This window comes from Hemitrygon akajei, unplaced genomic scaffold (assembly GCF_048418815.1).
Source record: "Hemitrygon akajei unplaced genomic scaffold, sHemAka1.3 Scf000041, whole genome shotgun sequence".
NCBI lineage: Eukaryota > Metazoa > Chordata > Chondrichthyes > Myliobatiformes > Dasyatidae > Hemitrygon > Hemitrygon akajei.
Genome location: NW_027331927.1, coordinates 4,817,726 through 4,838,865, shown reverse-complemented (window position 1 = coordinate 4,838,865; position 21,140 = coordinate 4,817,726). Strand labels below are relative to the sequence as shown.

General features: G+C 40.9%; 1 protein-coding gene across 1 annotated transcript in view; it reads right to left on the bottom strand.

Moving 5' to 3' along the window:
* LOC140720315 (uncharacterized) overlaps positions 1 to 20,529 on the bottom strand; it is a 36,294-nt gene extending 15,765 nt beyond the window's left edge. Inside the window, exon 1 of the mRNA XM_073035179.1 lies at positions 20,451 to 20,529. Coding sequence (XP_072891280.1) covers positions 20,451 to 20,529 — 79 coding nt within the window. The remainder of the gene's footprint in view (positions 1 to 20,450) is intronic.
* Between the last annotated feature and the right edge of the window lie 611 nt (positions 20,530 to 21,140).

The window sequence follows — 21,140 nt, the reverse complement described above, 5'->3', positions numbered from 1 at the left end:
TGCAGAGATATGCTCTTCCCAAGTGCCACTCCCTGTAACTAAGTCATCAATATAGGTTTCTGTGTGTTCTAACCCTCGAATTACAAAATCAATCATTCTCTGGGATGTTACTGGAGCATTTTTCCTTCCAAAAGGCAAAACATTGTATTCATACAACCCAGATGGTGTCACAAACGCAGAAATTTCTCTACCTCTGTCCGTCAATGGAACACACCAATACCCTTTCAACAAATCAATCTTTGTAAGAAATTGGGTTTTCCAGCCTCATCGATGCAATCATCCACTCTAGGGATAGAATAGGCATCTGTTTTTGTTACTGCATTTACCTTTCTATATTCAGTGCAAAATCTAACATGACCATCAGGTTTGGGCACAATAACGCAGGGTGACTCCAATCTCATTTTGAAGGCCTAATAATACCATTCTCCAGCATATACTCAATTCCCTGGTCAGCCAGTTTACACTTTTCTACGTTCATGCTATATGGGTGTTGTTTAATCAGTTTGGCTTGACCAACATCTACATCATGTACCGTGACCGTGGTTTGCTTAGGGACATCGGGAAATAAATCTTTAAACTTCAGAATTAATTCCTTTAGCTGTGGATGTTGCTTTTGCTGCAGATGAGACAACTTGTTAGCAATGTTTTCTGGAACAACTGAGTTCATTAGCCTAACTGGGACCATGTTTGGCTTGTGAAAAGTCTCAGACGAGTCAATTGTTTCATTCTCAGGGTTGCCAGTTTCATTTGTTTTGACAACAACACCCACAGATGGTACCTGCTTGTCAAAACAGGCTTTATCATATTTATGTGTACCACCTGTGTTAGTTCAAGTCAGTTGGGTGTTTTAATAACATAATTCACATCATTAATTTGGGAGACTATGTCATACGAATTTCACCTGAAGTGGATTCGTCAACATAAGACAAGCACCTTATTTCCCACCTGGTATTTTCTTTTGCGAGCCCTGTTATCAAACCAACACTTCATTTTGTTTTGAGAAATCTTTAAGTTTTGTCTCGCTAGACTACAGGCTTGGAGTAGTTTATTTTTGAACTTCAAAACATAGTCTAACGAGTTAACATGTACATCCCCATCAATCCACCGTTCCTTTTAACAAGGTCAAAGGTCCCTCTGTGACCAAATATAAGTTCAAATGGAGTAAAGCCCAGTGATTCCTGTACTGACTCTCTTTCTGTGGACAAAAGCAAATGTCTTCCTTCATCTGGACAAAAGCAAATGTATTCCTTCATCCCAGTCTTTTCCATTTTCAACACAATATGTCTTAATCATTGTTTTGAGGGTAGAATGAAATCTTTCTAAAGCCCCTTGTGATTCTGTATGGTACGCAGATGATGCAATTTGTTTTGCTCCCAGTTCAGAAACTACCTGCTGGAATAATCCAGATGTAAAATTACATCCTTGATCAGACTGGATTTCTTTAGGCAATTCGAATAAACTGAAAATTTTGGTAAGAGCCTTCGCGACAGTTTTAGCTTTAATATTTCTGAGAGGTATTGCCTCTGGGAATCTGGATGCAGTACACATAATAGTTAGCAGAAACTGATGGCCTGCTTTAGTCTTTAGCAATGGGCCAACACAATCAACTATAACGTTGGAAAAGGGTTCACCGAATGCAGGTATAGTCCACTGGGGTGAGCTCATTAGGTTTACCCACAACTTGACAATTGCCTTTTGGAAACTCTTATTCAGGGTAAACATAACTTCATGAGTTAAAGCAAACTGATCTGCTAATCTAGCAGATTCCTGCATAGTGGCAGCATCATTTACATCTAAATACGTCTTTATGTCATCAGGGACGCACCCTCTGAATTCTTCAATTAAAACCAACTCTTTCAAGCTGTTAAAATCATCATTTACATGTTCAGATGTGCACCAGCGGTCAATGCACACAAATTTCTCATAAGCAAATTCCGTATGTCTGGTTCACAGATTTCTTCAAATTTCTAAACTTTTGCCTGTCTGCTTCTGGGACCAACTCGTAAGCTTTGAGCACAGCCTGTTTCACTATGTCATAATGTGTGGCGCGTGACCATGTGGTTAAGGTGTTGAACTAGCGATCTGAAAGTCATAAGTTCGAGCCTCAGCTGAGGCAGCGTGTGTGTCCTTGAGCAAAGCACTGAACCACACACTGCTCCTGCACATTTATAGCCCAGTGGCGATGATTGGGGCAGCATAAATAAATAAATAATAAGCTGCTTCAGCAACTGTCAAAGCACAATAGGCTTGCTAAGCCTTCCCCTTAATTACACTTTGTAAGAGAATTTTCTTTCTGCTTTTCTGCCTCTCCAGCCTGAAACTGCCTCTGCCTTTCCAGAGCCTCCCATCTTTAATTTTTCTAACTTGTACTGGAGCTCAAGCTCACGAGGTTTACTTTCAGGAAACACCTCCAGCTCCTCCACTTTAAACACACCCTCAGATACATAATGTTCAGCTATTATCCTCTGCATCTGTGCCCTCCTCATTGTCAATTTCACCTTAGCAAGTATTAACGTTTTAGCAATACTCAATCCTTCTGGTGTCCTCTAATGCCTGAGAGGTTCACATTTCCAGATATCTATCAACATCCATTGCTGCTGATTTTCCACACACAAATAAATCAAAAGGGATTTCCCCAATGAAATCGATATTAAATCAATCCTTAAATTTGTTCATATCCCAGACGCAGGACCCATTTTCTTACAAACCGTAATGCTTTAGAAACGAACCAGCAGCAACAGACTACTCCCAGTGGCCACACATTTTAATTCCATGTCCTATTCCCATTCTGATATGTCTACCCATGGCCTCCTCTACTGTCAAAATTAATCCAAACTCAGGTTGGAGGAACAACACCTTATATACCAGCTGGGTAGCCTCCAACCTGATGGGATGAACATTGACTTCACCAACTTCCGTTAATGCCCCTCTTCCCCTTCTTACCCCATCACTGACATACTTAATTGTTTGCCTGTTTTCCATGTCTCTCTGGTGCTTCCCCCCCACCTTTCTTTCTCCCGAGGCCTCCTGTCCGATGATCCTTTCCCATCTCCAGCTCTGTATCACTTTCGCCAATCACCTTTCCAGCTCTTAGCTTCATCCCACCCACTCCAGTCTTCTCCTATCATTTCGCATTTCCCCCTCCCCGCATTACATTCAAATCTCTTAGTATCTTTCCTTTCAGTTAGTCCTGACGAAGGGTCTCAGCCTGAAACGTTGACAGTTCTTCTCCTTATTGATACTGCCTGGCCTGCTATGTTCCACCAGCATTTTGTGTGTGTTGTTTGAATTTCCAGCATCTGCAGATTTCCTCGTGAGTGTTATGTGTATAAATATAACTCCCAAACTATTGAGCTCGGGGGAAACAAGGCTTGGAGTCTTGAGATGGTAAAGTATGAAAGTTCAGTTCAACCACAGAATAGGTGATGAGAGAGAGATATTTGTAATCCAGGGTAAATGTCGAGAGAAGGCAATTATGTCGTATTCCACAGGTTCCATGGTGGTAAAATGAGACCAACAGTCGCTGTAGAGTTTATCTGTCATCCTTCCAAATCCACATACTAATTATCACCCGAAGTGACTTGTCATAATTGGTATCATCTTAATGAATTACCACACCACAGCCAGGCAATGGTTAACACATAAGTGGTCTCCAGAGGATACCCCAAATCAGATCCACTCCTATGGGTCAAATGAGGTGACAACCACACATTCGATGTACGGTGAATCGATAATTAGCCCACCCTTGTGGGCAAAGGAAAGTTCCAAACAATGACCCTTGGCCACTAGTTCCCTGGTTTCGATTCTTCCATTTTTCCTCCTTCGTCTCCGTTTGACTCTGAGTGTCTGTGTCCTCGGTTAAAACTAAACAAGCTGCACATGATGTAAACAAGCTGCAAGTCAGACTGATTCACCTTCTTAATCTCTCTCTCTTAAAATGACAATCCACATCAAACAAAACCTAGGGATTCATAACAATGGCCACTCCCCATTGTGTGCTGACAGGTGTGCCAGTAGGTGGGATGACTGAGTGAATCCTTTCCCACATTCTCAGCAGGTGAACGGCCTCTCTCTAGTGTGAACTTGCTGGTGTCTCCGTAGGGTGAATGACTGAGTGAATCCCTTCCCACAGACTGAGCAGGTGAACGGCCTCTCCCCAGTATGAACTCGCTGATGTACCAGTAGGGTAGATGACTGAGTGAATCCCTTCCCACAGAATGAGCAGGTGAACGGCTTCTCCCCAGTGTGAACTCGCTGATGTCTCTGTAGGTTAGCTAACCGAGTGAATCCCTTCCCACAGACTGAGCAGGTGAACGGCCTCTGCCCAGTGTGAACTCGCTGATGTACCAATAGGGTAGATGACTGAGTGAATCCTTTCCCACAGACTGAGCAGGTGAATGGCTTCTCCCCAATGTGAACTCGCTGGTGTCTCTGTAGGGTGGATGAGTGAGGGAATCTCTTCCCACATTCTGAGCAGGTGAATGCTTTCTCCCCAGTGTGAACTCGCTGGTGACTCTGTAGTTGGGATAAATGAGTGAATCTCTTCCCACAGACTGAGCAGGTGAACGGCCTCTCCCCAGTGTGAACTCGCAGGTGATTCTGTAGGTGGGATGTATGAGTGAATCCCTTCCCACAGACTGAGCAGGTGAATGGCTTCTCCCCAGTGTAAACTCGCTGGTGTCTCTGTAGGTTAGCTAACCGAGTGAATCCCTTCCCACAGACTGAGCAAGTGAACGGCCTCTCCCCAGTGTGAACTTGCTGATGACTCTGTAGGTGAGATGAATGAGTGAATCGCTTCCCACAGACTGAGCAGGTGAACGGCCTCTCCCCAGTGTGAACTCGCTGATGACTCTTTAGGGCGGAAGAGTCAGCGTATCTCTTCCCACATTCTGAGCAGGTGAATGGCTTCTCCCCAGTGTGAACTCGCTGATGTCTCTGTAGGCTGGATAAATTAGTGAATCTTTTCCCACAGACTGAGCAGGTGAACGGCTTCTCCCCAGTGTGATCTCGCTGATGTCTCTGTAGGCTGGATAAATTAGTGAATCTCTTCCCACAGACTGAGCAGGTGAACGGCTTCTCCCCAGTGTGAACTCGCTGATGTACCAGTAGGGCAGATGACTGAGTGAATCCTTTCCCACAGACTGAGCAGGTGAATAGCTTCTCCCCAGTGTGAACTCGCCGGTGTCTCTGTAGGGTGGATGAGCGAGTGAATCTCTTCCCACATTCTGAGCAGGTGAACGCTTTCTCCCCGGTGTGAACTTGCTGGTGACTCTGTAGGTGGGATAACTGAGTAAATCCCTTTCCACATTCTGAGCAGGTGAATGGCCTCTCCCCAGTGTGAACTCGCTGGTGACTCTGTAGTTGGGATAAATGAGTGAATCCCTTCCCACAGACTGAGCAGGTGAATGGCTTCTCCCCAGTGTGAACCCACTGGTGAGCCATTAGGTCAGATGACTGAGTGAATCCTTTCCCAGAAATTCAGCAGATGACCAGCCTCTGCCCAGTGTGGTGTGAACTGATTGGTGTGTCCACAGGTGGGAAGACCGACTGAACCCCTTCCCACACACAGAACAGGTGAATGGCCTTGCCCAGTGTGAATTTGCTGATGTACCTTCAATTGTGATAACCGAGTGAATCCATTCCCACTGTCTGAGCAGGTGAAAGGCCTTTCTCCTGTGTAAATTACAGGCGTGCCAGTTGGTCAAATGACCGAGTAAATCCTTCCCCACAGTCTCAGCAGGAAGGATGGTCAATTGGATCCCTTGCTCCACTTCTTAAATATCTCGACAGAGACAACAAAACTGGCGTGCCATGTTTGAGCTTCCTGGAGACAAATTCCTTCTCATTTTTAACCTGTAAAAAGATTTACAAAATCCATCAATGGGTGTAGTTCAACATTTCAGATGAGATCACTTGAGTTGTCAAGGTGTGATCTGGTATCACACTGTTACAGTGAGGTTCAACGAAAGTTGGACAGAGAAATCATCTCCTGACTGGGCAGAGTGCTGGTATCTGGAATGACCATCAAATCCCTGATGCTCTTCCTGTCTCTATAAGAATGGGGCATTTCTGCCGTCTCCTGGCTCAGTTTCACTCTCTCCATTGGTATTATTCCCTGTTCCCACTGAGCTGCATGGGTTCCTCGCCCCACAGTAACTGAAACACTCTCACACAAATAGTTTTTCTTGACGTGCAGCTGGGATCTTCTTTTTATGTATTATTAACTTAAAGTGCCACAGTTTTTTTTTAAATATTTAATTGTGTTCTTAAGTAATTACAAGTGTGGAAAAAAATGTATATATCCCTTCCCCCCTCCCCTCTAACTTCCCTATATCAAAAGAAGAGAAAGTTAGAAAGAAAGAAAAAGAAAGTGCCTGGTTGTTGGAAGATCTCCACATGCTCCATGGAGTTCTTAATAACTTTAGTATGTATATTTATTTCTTTCCCCAAGTAACCAATTGTTTCATCTTCAGAGCACCTATATATTTAGTCCTGTCTTTTGTAAATAAGGGCACCAAATTTTCAAAAATGTTTCATATTTATCTCTTAAATTATAAGTAATTTTCTCTAATGGAATACAGCCATAGATTTCTTTCTTCCAACAATCTATACTTAAATATGTATCTGATTTCCAAGTAACTGCAATAGCCTTTTTGGCTACTGCCAGTGCAATTTTTATGAATTCTTTCTGATATTTATTTAGTTTGAGTTTCGGTTTTATCCCTTCAATATCACCTTATAAAAGTAATATTGGATTATGAGGAAGTTGTATTCCCGTAATTTGTTCCAGTAAAATTCTTAAATTTGTCCAAAAATGTTGAATTTTAGAACAAGACCATGTAGAATATAAAAATGTACCAGTTTCTTGGTTACATCTGAAACACTGATCAGATAAACTTGGATTTAATTTATTTATTTTTTGTGGTGTAATATATAATTGATGTAGAAAGTTATATTGCACTAATCTTAACCGAACATTTTTTGTATTTGTCATACTATCAAGACATATTCTTGACCAATTTGTTTCTTCAATTTTAATATTCAAATCACTTTCCCATTTTTGTCTTGACTTATGGACTCCTTGTTTAATTGCCTGGTTTTGAATCAAATTATACATACAAGATATAAATTTTTTAATATTTCCTTTTTGAATTAAAATTTCTATTTCATTAGATTTCGGCAATAACATTGTTTAACCTAGATTTTCTCTTATATAAGCCCTTAGTTGAAAGTAACAAAATAAAGTGTTTCTTGATACTTTATATTTATTATTTAATTGATCGAATGACATTAATATACCTCCTTCAAAACAATCTCCTATGTATCTAATCCCTTTTTGAAACCAATTATATAAAAGTTGATTGTCCATTGGAAAAGGAATAAGTCTATTTTGAATTAAAGATCTCTTTGCTTATAAAGATTTTTTTGTCTCATCATCAACATTTATCTTATTCCATAAATTAATCAAATGTTTTAATATAGAAGCTTCTTTCTTTTCCCGTATCCATTTAGATTCCCATTTATATATAAAATCTTCTGGTACGTTTTCTCCTATTTTATCTAGTTCTATTCTAATCCATGCCGGTTTATCTTTCTCAAAAAAAGATGCAATAAATCTAAGTTGATTTGCTTTATAATAATTCTTAAAATTTGGAAGTTGTAACCCTCCTGGATCAAATTTCCATGTCAATTTTTCCAACAATATTCTTGACATCTTACCTTTCCAGAGAAACCTCCTCACATATTTGTTTAACTCTTGAAAAAACTTCTGGGGTAATTGTATTGGTAATGATTGAAATAAATATTGTAGTCTCGGGAATATATTCATTTTTATAGTATTTACTCTACCTACTAATGTTATTGGTAATGCCATCCATTTATCAAGATCCTCCTGAATTTTTTTCAAAAGTGGTGAATAATTTAATTTGTATAAGTTTTTTATATCATTATCAACTCTTATACCTAAATATTTTATACCATTTGCCGGCCATCTAAATTGAGTTATTAATCGACATTGACTATAATCTCCATTAGTAAGAGGTAAAATTTCACTTTCATCCCAATTTACTTTATAACCTGATATTTTCCCATATTCTTCTAATCTATAAGATAATTTACATAATGAATGTAATGGATCTGTTAAATAAAGTAGAACATCATCAGCAAATAAATTAATCTTGTATTCTTCCTGATTAACTCTGAAACCCTTAATATCTGGGTCCATTCTAATTAATTCAGCTAATGGCTCTATTGCCAACACAAACAAAGCAGGTGATAATGGTCAACCTTGCCTAGTTGATCTTGTTAACTGAAATGGTGTCGAAATTTGACCATTTGTCACTACTTTAGCTTTGGGATTAGTATTTAAGGTTTTAATCCATTTTATAAATGATGTTCCTAATCCATATTTTTCCAATACCTTAAATAAAAAATCCCATTCCAATCTTTCAAATGCTTTTTCTGCATCTAAAGCAACTGCCACACTCGTTTCCTCCCTCTTTTGCGCTAAAAGGATTATACTGATTAACCGGGTTACATTATCTGCCAATTCTCTATTTTTGATAAATCCTGTTTGATCCATATGCACTAATTTTGATAAGCATTTAGATAATCTATTAGATAAGATTTTTTTAAACTTTTTTTATTGTTTTCAAATTTTATAATCAGTATTTAATAAAGAAATAGGTCTATATGATGCTGGCTTTAAAAGGTCTCTATCTTTTTTTGGCAATACTATTAAAATAGCTGTTGAAAAAGATTCTGGAAGTCTATGCGTTCTTTCCACTTGATGTATTAACTCCATAAAGGGAGAAATTAATAAATCTTTAAACTTTTTATAAAATTCAGGTGGAAAACCATCTTCTCCTGGAGATTTATTACTTTGAAGTGATCCCAGAGCTTCTTCAACCTCCTTCACTGTAAAAGGCATACCTAATCCCTTCTGTTCTTCCGTATTTAATTTAAGTGCCACAGTTTTAACGCCATATGAAAAATTCCTGCTGAAATGACTGGTTGGTTCACACAGCTGTCAAAAGGGGTTAGAGTGAATGTTTGTATTATTTCAGGTTCTTGTCACAATCATAGAAAATTTCAACACAGAAACAGGCCCTTTGGGCCATCTAGTTTGTGCTGAACTATTTAAACAGCCCACTCCCACACCTCTACCATCCAGGTACCAACACAAACCTCTTAAATGTTGAAATCGAGCTCGTATGCACCACTTGTGCTGGCTGCTCATTCCACAGCCGGATAACCGTCTGTGTGAAGAAGTTTCCCCTCATGTTCCCCTTAACATTTCACCTTTCACCCTTAACCCATGGCCTCTGGTTGTCATCCCACCCAATCTTCGTGGAAAAAGCCAGTTTGCATTAACACTATCTGTGCCTCCATATCACAATCAAATCTCCCCTCAATCTTCTGCATTCCAAGGAATAAAGTCCTGGTTTGTTCAATCTTTCCTTATAACCCAAGTCCTCCAGACATGGCAACATCCTTGTGAATTTTCTCTGAAATCTCTGAACTTCTTTTACATCTTTCCTGTAGGTAGGTGACCAAAACTGCACACAATACTTCAAATTAGGCCTCACCAATGTCTTCTAGAAGTCAACATAACATCCATCTATTGTTATCAGTACTTTGGTTCATTAAAGGCAATGGGCTGAAATCATTCTTTCCATCCCTATCTACCACTTTCAGTGAATTAAGGACTTGTATTCCCAGGTCCCTTTCTTCCACAACACTCCTCCGTGCCCGACCAATCACTGTGAACGACCTCCCTTGGTAGGTCATACCAAAGTGCAACAACTCACACTGGTCTGCATTAAATTCCATTTTCCATTTCTAAAACCATTTTCCCATCTGGTCCAGATCACACTGCAAGCCATGATAGTCTTCTCGGAGTCCGCTAAACCCCCAGTCTTGTTGTCATCCACAAATTTGCTGATCCAGTTAACCACACTATCATCCAGATTACAGATATAGATGACAAACAACAACAGATCCAGATCTAAACATAGTCTAACAATTTAACAGGTACATCCCCATCAATCCATTGTTCCTTTAACAAGGACAAAGGTCCCCTCACTCTACAACCAAGTACAAGTCCAAATGGAGTAAATCCCAGTGATTATTGTACCAACTCTCTTACTGTGAACAAAAGCAAATGTATTCCTTCATTCCAGTCTTTTCCATTTTCAACACAATATGTCTTAATCATTGTTTTGAGGGCAGAATGAAATCTTTCCAAAGCCCCTTGTGATTCTGGATGGTATGCAAATGTTGTAATTTGTTTAGTTCCCAGTTCATAAACTACCTGCTGGAATAACCCAGATGTAAAATTACTTCCTTGATCAGACTGGATTTCATTCGGCAAACCAAATAAAGTAAAAAAAAACTTGGTAATAGCCTTCGCCAGTTTTACCTTTATTATTTCTGAGAGGTATTGCCTCTGGGAATCTGGATGCAGTACACATAATAGTTAGCAGATACTGATGGCCAGCTTTAGTCTTTGGCAAAGGGCCAGCACAATCCACTATAAATTTTGAAGAGGACTCACCAAATGCAGGTTTAGACTGCAGTGGGGCCACTGGGGTGACCTGATTAGGTTTACCCACAACTTAACAAGTGTGATAGGTTCTGCGAAAGGTCACAACATCTGTCCTCAAATTAGGCCAGTAACATTTTTTTGATAATCCTGTTTAGTTTTATTCACTCCAAAATGTCGACGTAAGGGTATACTGTGGGCCAAAGTTAAAATTTCAGCCCTATAAACTATAGGAACTACAACTTGGTGAACAATTTCCATTCCTCACTCGCTGGTATAGCAGGAGGCCCTCACTTCCTCATTAACACTCCATCCTTGAGATAATACCCAACTGACACTTTCTTAATCACATCATCTGAGAGAGCTGTTTCTTTTAAAGCTTCAATCTCAGGTTCTCAGTTCCGTTCTGCTATAAACACCTTCCTAGGCTGGCATAAATCTTCCTCATCAGACTTACTACCTGAATCCTGTTGAAACAATGAAGGCAGAAAAGTCCCTGACAAGTCATTATAACCTGAATCCCGATTTTGGCTATCACGGGTATCAGAATCATGCTGCACAGAACCGTCTGCATCAGCAGACTGTTTAGCCATACTTCAAGTTACTGTGCAGGAAGGATAAATGTTAAAATCCATCTGTGGGTCGTCAGTGGTTGGGTTAGTTGTCAACTGCACTGCAGGAACAACTTTACCATCTGCCAGGTCATTCCCTAACAGCAAAGTAATATCTCCCACCGGTAAACTGGAGCATAATCTGATCTTAACAGGTCCCGAAACCAATCCTGACAGTAAAGTTACCTTGTGCAATGGCACGGAAACCATGCCGCCCCCAATGCCTTTAATAAGATTTACCTCAGCAGTGTCAGTCTCATTACCAAACTTTAGAACGCTGTCTAACGTACAGACAGACAGACATACTTTATTGATCCCGAGGGAAATTGGGTTTGGTTACAGCCGCACCAACCAAGAATAGTGAAGAAATATAGCAATATAAAACCATAAATAATTAAATAATAATAAGTTAATCATGCAAGTGGAAATAAGTCCAGGACCAGCCTATTGGCTCTGGGTGACTGACACTCCGAGGGAGGAGTTGTAAAGTTTGATGGCCAGAGGTAGGAATGACTTCCTAGGACACTCAGTGTTACATCTCGGTGGAATGAGTCTCTGGCTGAATGTACTCCTGTGTCTAACCAGTACATTAAGGAGTGGATGGGAGTCATTGTTCAAGATGGCATGCAACTTGGACAGCATCCTCTTTTCAGACACCACCGTCAGAGAGTCCAGTTCCACCCCCACAACATCACTGGCCTTATGAGTTTGTTGATACTGCTACCCTAGCCTGCTGCCCCAGCACACAACAGCAAATATTATAGCACTGGCCACCACAGCCTCCTAGAACGAGTAACTGAGGAGCCCCAGTAACTCGAAGAATTTTCACTGGTACCGGGGTTGACCATTCATTTACTAATACAATCCCATCTGACATAAAATGTTCAAATCCTTTCTTAACTCAGACCTTAACTGAGCCTCAACAGAATGTTCAGAACCCTGTGGGTTTATAGGTGCTTCAACAGACTGAACACAGGCATTTGGGACTGTCTCCTTTTCCTTTTTCTTCTTCAGGACAGAACAATTAGCCATCACATAACCAGCTTTCCTACAACAGTAACAAGTAAGACCAGAATATTTCTCCTTCAACTGCTTCCCTTCATCCTTACTCTTATCACTAGTCCAAACTTTAATTTCTGGTTTGCCCTGGTTATCCCTGCTACTCTTTTGGAAGCTCTTATTCGGGATAAACTTAACCTTAGGAGTTAAAGCAAACTCATCTGCTAATCTAGCAGACTCCTGCAAAGTGGCAGCATCCTTTTCATTTAAATATGTCTTTATGTCATCAGGGACGCACCTTTCGAATTCTTCAATTAAAACCAACTCTTTCTATCTGTGAAATCATCATTTATATTTTTATACATGCACCTGTGGTCAAAACACACAGACTTCTGAGAAGCAAATGCCAGATAAGTCTGATTCACAAATTTCCAAATTTTTTCCTGTGTGATTCTGGGACCAACTCGTAAGCTTTGAGCACAGCCTGTTTCACTATGTCATAATCAGCTGCTTCATCAACTATCAAAGCAGAACAGGCCATGGCCTCCTCTACTGTCAAGATGAAGCCACACTCAGGTTGGAGGAACAACACCTTATCTACCGGTAGCCTCCAACCTGATGGCGTGAACATTGACTTTTCTAACTTCCGTTAACACCACTCCTCACCTTCTCACTCCATCCGTGATATATTTTGATTTTTTGTTCCCTCTTTCTCTGCCCATCACTCTGCCTGTTCTCCATCTCCCTCTGGTGCCCCCCTCCCCCTTTCTTTCTCCCTAGGCCTCCCGTCCCATGATGCTGTCCCTTCTCCAGTTTTGTATCCCTTTTGCCAATCACCTTTCCGGCTCTCAGCTTCACCCCACCCCCTCCGGTCTTCTATCTTTCACATTTCCCCCTCCCCCTCCTACTTTCAAATCTCTTACTATCTTTCCTTTCAGTTAGTCCTGATGAAGGGACTCGGCCCGAAACGTCGACAGAGCTTCTCCCTATAGATGCTGCCTGGCCTGCTGTGTTCCACCAGCATTTTGTGTGTGTTGCCCAAACTATTGAGCTCGGGGGAATCAAGGCTTAGAGTCTTGAGATGGTAAAGTAGGCAAGTTCAGATTATCCACAGAATAGGTGATGAGAGAGATATTTGTAATCCAGGGTAAATGTTGAGAGAAGGCAATTATGTCAAATTCCTCAGGTTCCATGGTGGCAAAATGAGAGAACTGTCGCTGTAGATTTTATCTGTCATCATTCCAAAATCTCACATACTAATTATCACACAAAGTGACTTGTCACAAGGGGTATCATCTTCAAGTGAATTACCACACCACACCCAGGCAAGGGTTAACACATCAGCAGTCTTCACAGGATACCCCAAATCAGATCCACTCCTATGGATCAAACGAGGTGACAACCACACATTCGATGTACGGTGAATCGATGATTAATCCACACTTGTGGGCATAGGAAAGTTCCAAACAGTGATCCTTGGCCATTAGTTCCCTGGTTTTCATCCTTCCATTTTACCTCTTTCATCTCCGTCTGACTCTTGAGTGTCTGTGTCCTCGCTTAAAACTAAACAAGCTGCAAATCAGACTGAATCACCTTAATATCTCTCTCTCAGAATGACAGCCTACAGCAAACGAAACCTAGCAATTCATAACAATGGCCACTCCCCATTGTGAACTGACTGGTGTGCCAGCAGTTGGGATGACTGAGTGAATGCTATCCCACATTCTGAGCAGGTGAACGGCTTCTCCTCGGTGTGAACGCGCTGATGTCTCTGTAGGCTGGATAAATAAATGAATCCCTTCCCACAGTCTGAGCAGGTGAACGGTTTCTCCCCAGTGTGAACTCGCTGGTGACTCTGTAGGGTGGATGACTGAGTGAATCCCTTCCCACAGACTGTGCAGGTGAACGGCTTCTCCCCAGTGTGAATTTGCAGATGTCTCTGTAGGCTGGATAAATGAGTGAATCTCTTCCTACAGACTGAGCAGGTGAACGGCCTATCCCCAGTGTGAACTCGCTGGTGACTCTGCAGGGTGGATGAATGAGTGAATCCCTTCCCACAGACTGAGCAGGTGAACGGCTTCTCCCCAGTGTGAATTTGCTGGTGTCTCTGTAGGGTGGATGAATCAGTGAATCTCTTCCCACAGATTGAACAGGTGAACGGCTTCTCCCCAGTGTGAACTCGCTGGTGTCTCTGTAGGGTGGATGACTGAGTGAATCTCTTCCCACATTCTGAACAGGTGAACGGTTTCTCCCCAGTGTGAACTCGCTGGTGACTCTGTAGGGTGGATAACTGAGTGAATCTCTTCCCACAGACTGAGCAAGTGAATGGCTTCTCCCCAGTGTGAACTTGCTGATGTCTCTGTAGGGTGGATAACTCAGTGAATCCTTTCCCACATTCTGAGCAGGAGTACGGCCTCTCCCCAGTGTGAACTCGCTGATGACTTTGTAGGTTGGATAACTCAGTGAATCTCTTCCCACATTCTGAGCAGGTGAACGGCTTCTCCCCAGTGTGAACTCGCTGATGACTCTGTAGGTTGGATAACTCAGTGAATCCCTTCCCACATTCTGAGCAGGTGAACGGCCTCTCCCCAGTGTGAACTCGCTGATGACTCTGGAGGTGGGATAACCGAGTGAATCTCTTCTCACAGACTGAGCAGGTGAATGGCCTCTCCCCAGTGTGAACTCGCTGATGTACCAGTAGGGTGGATGACTCAGTGAATCCCTTCCCACAGACTGAACAGGTGTACGGCTTCTCCCCAGTGTGAACTCGCTGATGTTTCCATAGCGTGGAAGAGTGAGTGAATCTCTTCTCACAGACTGAGCAGGTGTACAGCTGCTCCCTGGTGTGAACTCGCTGGTGAGCCATTAGGTCAGATGACTGAGTGAATCCTTTCCCAGAAGTTCAGCAGATGGCCAACCTCTGCCCGGTGTGGTGTGAACTGACTGGTGTGTCCACAGGTGGGAAGACCAACTGAATCCTTTCTCACACACAGAACAGATGAATGGCCTTGGCCAATGTGAACTTGTTGATGTACCTTCAATTGTGATAACTGAGTCAATCCACTCCCACTGTCTGAGCAGGTGAACAGCCTTTCTCCTGTATAAAATGACGGTTGGTCAAATGAAGAACGGTCGATTGAATCCCTTGCCCCATTTCTTAAACATCTAGACAGAGACAACAAAATTGGCATGCCATGTTTGAGATTCCTGGAGACAAATTCCTTCTCATTTTTAACCTGTAAAAAGATTTATAAAATCCATCAATGGGTGTAGGACAACATTACAGATGAGATTACTTGAGTTGCCAAGGTTTGATCTGTATCACACTGTTACAGTGAGGTTCTCCCCAAGTTGGACAGAGAAATCATCTCCTGACTGGGCAGAGTGCTGGTATCTGGAAAGACCATCAATTCCCTGATGCTCTTCCTGTCTCTAAAAGAATGGGGCATTTCTGCTGTCTCCACTTTGTGCCTTGGCTCAGTTTGACTCTCTCCATTGGTATTATTCCCTGCTCCTGCTGAGCTGCATGGGTGCCTGGTCCCACAGTAACTGAAACAGTCTCACGCAAACAATCTTTCTTGACATGCAGCTGGGATCTTCTTTTATGTATTATTAACTTAAAGTGCCACAATTTTAAAGCCATATAAAAAATTCCTGCTAAAATGAATGGTTGGTCCACACAGCTGTTAAAAGATCTTAGAGTGAATTTTTGTAATATTTCAGGTTCTTGTAGAAAAGTACAACACAGAAACAGGCCCTTTGGGCCATCTAGTTTGTGCTGAACTATTTAAATTGCCCACTCCCATATCCCTACCATCCAGGTACCTATACAAACCTCTTAAATATTGAAATTGAGCTCACATGCACCACTCATGATGGCTGTTCATCCCACACCCGGATGACCGTCTGTGTGAAGAAGTTTCCCCTCATGTTCCCCTTAACACTTCACCTTTCACGCTTAACCCATGGCCACTGGTTGTAGTCCCACATCAATCAGTGGTAAAAGCCAGCTTGAATTTACACCTTCACTTTAGTTGAAAATACTCAACAGGCGCTTTCTAAATGGTCACCTATGTTGATGTCATTGACAGGTCGAATAAATGCTATAAAAATGGTTATTCTAATGAAATTTTTATATATATTTCAAGCAGTTGCCTCTTTTGTTCCAAAAACATTTTTTGATAAAATAGATTCTTTGATTTTATCTTAGGTTTGGAATAATAAAAGCTCTAGAGTAAATAAACTTTCATTACAAAAATCAAAAAAGATGGAGGACTGGCTTTACCAAACTTTAGATTTTATTATTGGGCAATTAATATTAGTTATATTACTTTTTGGATTTATGATACAGACGACCAAGATCGCCCTTCATGGCTACAGTTGGAGGAAAATTCAGTAATGGGGTTTTCGTTAGCTTCTTTATTAGGAGCTCCTCTTCCGTTTTTGTTCTCCAGAATAGGTAGACAAGCTCTTAACCCTATTCTTAAACATACTTTAAAAATTTGGTTTCAATTTCGTAGATTTTTTTAATTAAATGATTCTTTACTTCCTCGTAATATTTATTCTAATTTCTTTTTTATACCATCAACTTTAGATAAGGCTTTTTTAACATGGAAAATTAAGGGAATTAAAACTTTTTTAGATTTGTTTTTACAAGACTGTTTAATGTCTTTCTCACAGTTAATGGATAAAGATGATATCTCTAATACACATTTTTTCAGGTATTTACAGGTTAGGAATTTCTTACGCGATTTTTTACCGTATTACCCCTTGGCCTGCTGTTCAAATTTGGCTTATGTTATTTTTCAGTTTAAACCTTTTCAAAAACGATTAATAGCTATCATTTATAAACAGTTAATGAATGCTCGCATGTCGCCTAATGATACGTACCTGGGAAGTAGAACTTCAACATTCACTTTCAAATAATCAATGGAGTAAAATTTATTATTTAGTCAATAGTTCATTTATCTGCGCACGACATATCTTAATGCAGTTTAAGATAGTACATAGGGCCCATATGTCCAAAGATAAATTGGTGCATATATTTCCGAATATAAGCCCTATTTGTGACAGATGTAACACAGAAATGGCTACTTTAACTCATATGTTTTGGTCATGTGTAAGTTTAAATCATTTTTGGAGGGATGTGTTTGGAATATTATCTAAAGTTATAGATATGGATGTTCAACCTAATCCACTTACAGCAATTTTTGGGATTATTCCAGAGGAAGCAAGCAAAGTGTCTGCTTCCACCCAACATGTGATAGCTTTTTCAACTTTACTGCCTAGGGGAGCTATTTTGCTACATTGGAAAGAATCTAACCCACCTACTGTTTTCTATTGGCTCTCCTCCATTATGTCATGTCTAAGCTTGGAGAAAATTAGAAGCCGAACATTTGATCCATCCTTTAATTTTGAACTATTCTGGCGACCTTTTATTCAATATTTTCACATGATTTAATTTATTTTTATTTTTTTTTTAATTCTCTTTGGGGAAAATCCTTATCCATGATGGTTTGGAGATGACTGGAAGGATGTGTTTTTTTCTCTATCTCTCTGTTTTCTTTAATTTTATCCTCAATTGGACTGCCCAATCTTTCTTTTTCTTTCCTTTTTTTTCTCTTTCTTTTTTTTGTTTTTTGTTTCAGTTTAGTTAGTGGGTTTTTTTCCTTATCAATAAAATCTCCAATCCTTTTTTTCTGATTATTATGAGTTGTAGTTTTTTTTTTACCATTGTATATATAACAGCATAATATTTTACTTATTTGATTTTGATATTATATAATTTTTGTTTTTACTATTGCTGTTTATATGTCTTTTATATTATCTACTTGTTAAACACCTCTTCTGATTTGTATATTCTTTATTTGGAAATCAATAAAAAAGATTGCAAAATGAATTTACACCATCTATGCCCCTCTTTCACAATCAAATCGCCCCTCAATCTTCGACATTCCAAGGAATAAAGTCCTGAGAAGATGAACTGATCTCTAAAAGTCATGAAGTTAAAGATGAAACATTATTTTCAACATTTTAAGCAAGATTAGAGTATTACTTTTGTTTTTACAATTTCAGAGTGGAAAAAAAAAAGGAAAGGAGCACCATGCAAAAGTTTGGGAACCCCAAGAGATTTGAGCTCTCAGATAACTTTTACCAAGGTCTCAGACCTTAATTAGCTTGTTAGAGCAATGGCATGTTCACAGTCTTCATTAGGAAAAGCCAGATGTTGCAAATTTCAAAGCTCTATAAATACCCTGACTCCACAAACCTCATCCCAACAATCAGAGCCATGGGCTCCTCTAAGTCCCTGCCTAGCACTCTGAAAATTAAAATACATGATGCCCACGAAGCAGGAGAAGGCTATAAGAAGACAGCAAAGCATTTTCAGGTAGCCATTTCCTTAGTTCGTAATGTAATTAAGAAATGGCAGTTAACAGGAATGGTGGAGGTCAAGTTGAGGTCTGGATGACCAAGAAATCCTTCAGAGAGAACTGCTCGTAGGATTACCAGAAAGGGAAATCAAAACCCCCGTTTGACTGCAAAAGACCTTCAGGAATATTTAGCCGACTCTGAAGTGTTGGTGCACTGCTCTACTGCGCAGGGATACCTACACTTGAGTGCTCGACAGGGACACCTATGACTTTCATGGAAGAAACATCAGAAGAAAACCTTTCCTGTGCCCTCGCCACAAAATTCAGCTTCAGATATCTAAACAAGCCTTACGCATTTTGGAAACAAGTCCTCTGGACTGATGAAGTTAGAAAAGAACTTTTTGGCCGCAATGAGCAAAGGTATGTTTGGAGAAAAAAGGGTGCAGAATTTCATGAAAAGAACACCTCTCCCACCTGTTAAGCATGGGAGTGGATTGATCATGCTTTGGGCTTGTGTTGCAGCCAATTGGCACAGGGAACATTTCACTGGTAGAGGGAAGACTGAATTCCATTCAATACCAGCAAATTCTGGAAGCAAACATCACACCGTCTGTAAAAAAGCTGAAAATTAAAAGAGGATGGCTTCTACAACAGGATAATGATCCTAAATGCACTTCAAAATCCACAATGGACTACCTCAGGAAGCGCAAGCTGAACATTTTGCCATGGACCTCACAGTCCCCCGACCTAAACATCATCAAAAATCTGTGGATAGACCTCAAAAGAGCAGTGCATGCAAGACGGCCCAAGAATCTCACAGAACTAGAAGCCTTTTGCTAGGAAGAATGGGCAAAAATCCCCAAACAAGAATTGAAAGACTCTGAGCTGGCTACAGAAAGCATTTAAAGTTGTGATACTTGCCAAAGGGGTTGCTACTAAGTACTGACCATGCAGGGTGCCCAAACTTTCACTTCAGGCCCTTTTCCTTTTTTATTATTTTGAAACTGTAAATGATGGATACAAAAGAGTAATCTTGCTTAAAATATTAAAGAGTGTGTCATCTTTAACTTTATGCCTTTTGGAAATCAGGTCATTGTTTTACTCGCTTAGCTATTCACAGGAACAGAAAGGAGCCCAAATTTTTGCATGTCACTGTATGCAATTTTCTTGCTAAATGATGCTTTAAAAAGTCGGACTTCCAAATATCACTCCCCTTCTTCCCACTTGCAAATTCTCCAGCAATTTTTGCATCACCACAATACACACAGGTAACACCAGTTTCTGTATTGGGCATAAATATTTCCCCTGAACCCTCCCTCAGGTGACTGACGGTGATGAACTTGGTGATGCCAATGAATATGAAGGGAAGGGCAGTAGTCTGTCTCATTGGAGTCTGGCACATTTGTGATCTGAAAGCTACTTGTTGCCCAGGGCAAAGTTGTTTGATATCATTATGTACCCAGACAGAATAGGTCAAAACATATCCTCACGTGTAGAAAACTCCAGAACAAGCAACACACACAAAATGCTGGAGGAACTCAGCAGGCCGGGCAGCATCTATGGGAAAGAGTACTAATGCTGAGTTCCTCCGGCATTTTGTGTGAAATTCCTCCGGATTTCCAGCAGCTGCGGTTTTCTCTTGCTGCGGTTGGAGGCAGAACAAAGGTGATTTTCTCAACAGCTGATAGAAAGATTTTGTTCTCTTTTTTCCGAGTTCCTAATCCTTGCATTCAGATTGCTCGAGCTCAGCTCTGTTTGTGAGATCTATCTGCTCCCATTCCCTGATTAGCCGGAAGCTCCCCGGGGCCCGCGTACGGATCGTGGGGCTGAGAGAGAGGAAAAAGACCTGCCTGTGCCGAGTTTGCGGGCTACAGTCTCCGGTTCTCACAGCAATTGTCACTCAATTAGAGTCGAAAAAGCCCTTACCTTTCCGCTCCTCCCGACATTTTGTATACTGCGCGCATGCGTAGTTATCGGAGACGGCAGCAACCCTGCGCCTGCGCATTTGATCGGTGCTTCAAACAACAGCGAAATTTTAATCGCGCGGCTTTATGGGTACTCACGGTGCCATTAAAAAGTTCTGGAAGCTTCGGTTTCATGTCCATATCTCAGTTTTTTTTTGTGTGTAGAAAACTCAGCAGCTTTCTTAACGCAAAAAGCGGCTCCCATAAACGATACACTCAATATCAACAGGCATTTCGTGTATCTAATGCCAAAGTTCACTCCCCTTACAAATGCAGATGTGAAACAAAAGAGATTCTGCACTTGCTGGAAATACAGAGACGCGCACACACACACACACACACACACACACACACACACAATACTGGAGGAACTCTGCAGTTCAGGCAGCAACTAAGCAGAGGAGTACACAGTCTAGACATGCTGAAGGGGCTCGGATTTAATGCTGCCCATTTATTCCTCTCCACATTTGCTGCCTGACCCGCTGATTACCTGCAATGTTTTGTAGAAATTAACCATTTTGTTTTTCAATTAACCAGTTTCCAAATGTTTCTCATCTTTCATTCATAGCCACATCCTGCTGATCTGGTTCCTCTTCCTCCTAATGCTCGTAACCTCCAGACCCCATCTCTTTCCAGAGCCCCAAAGCCCTGA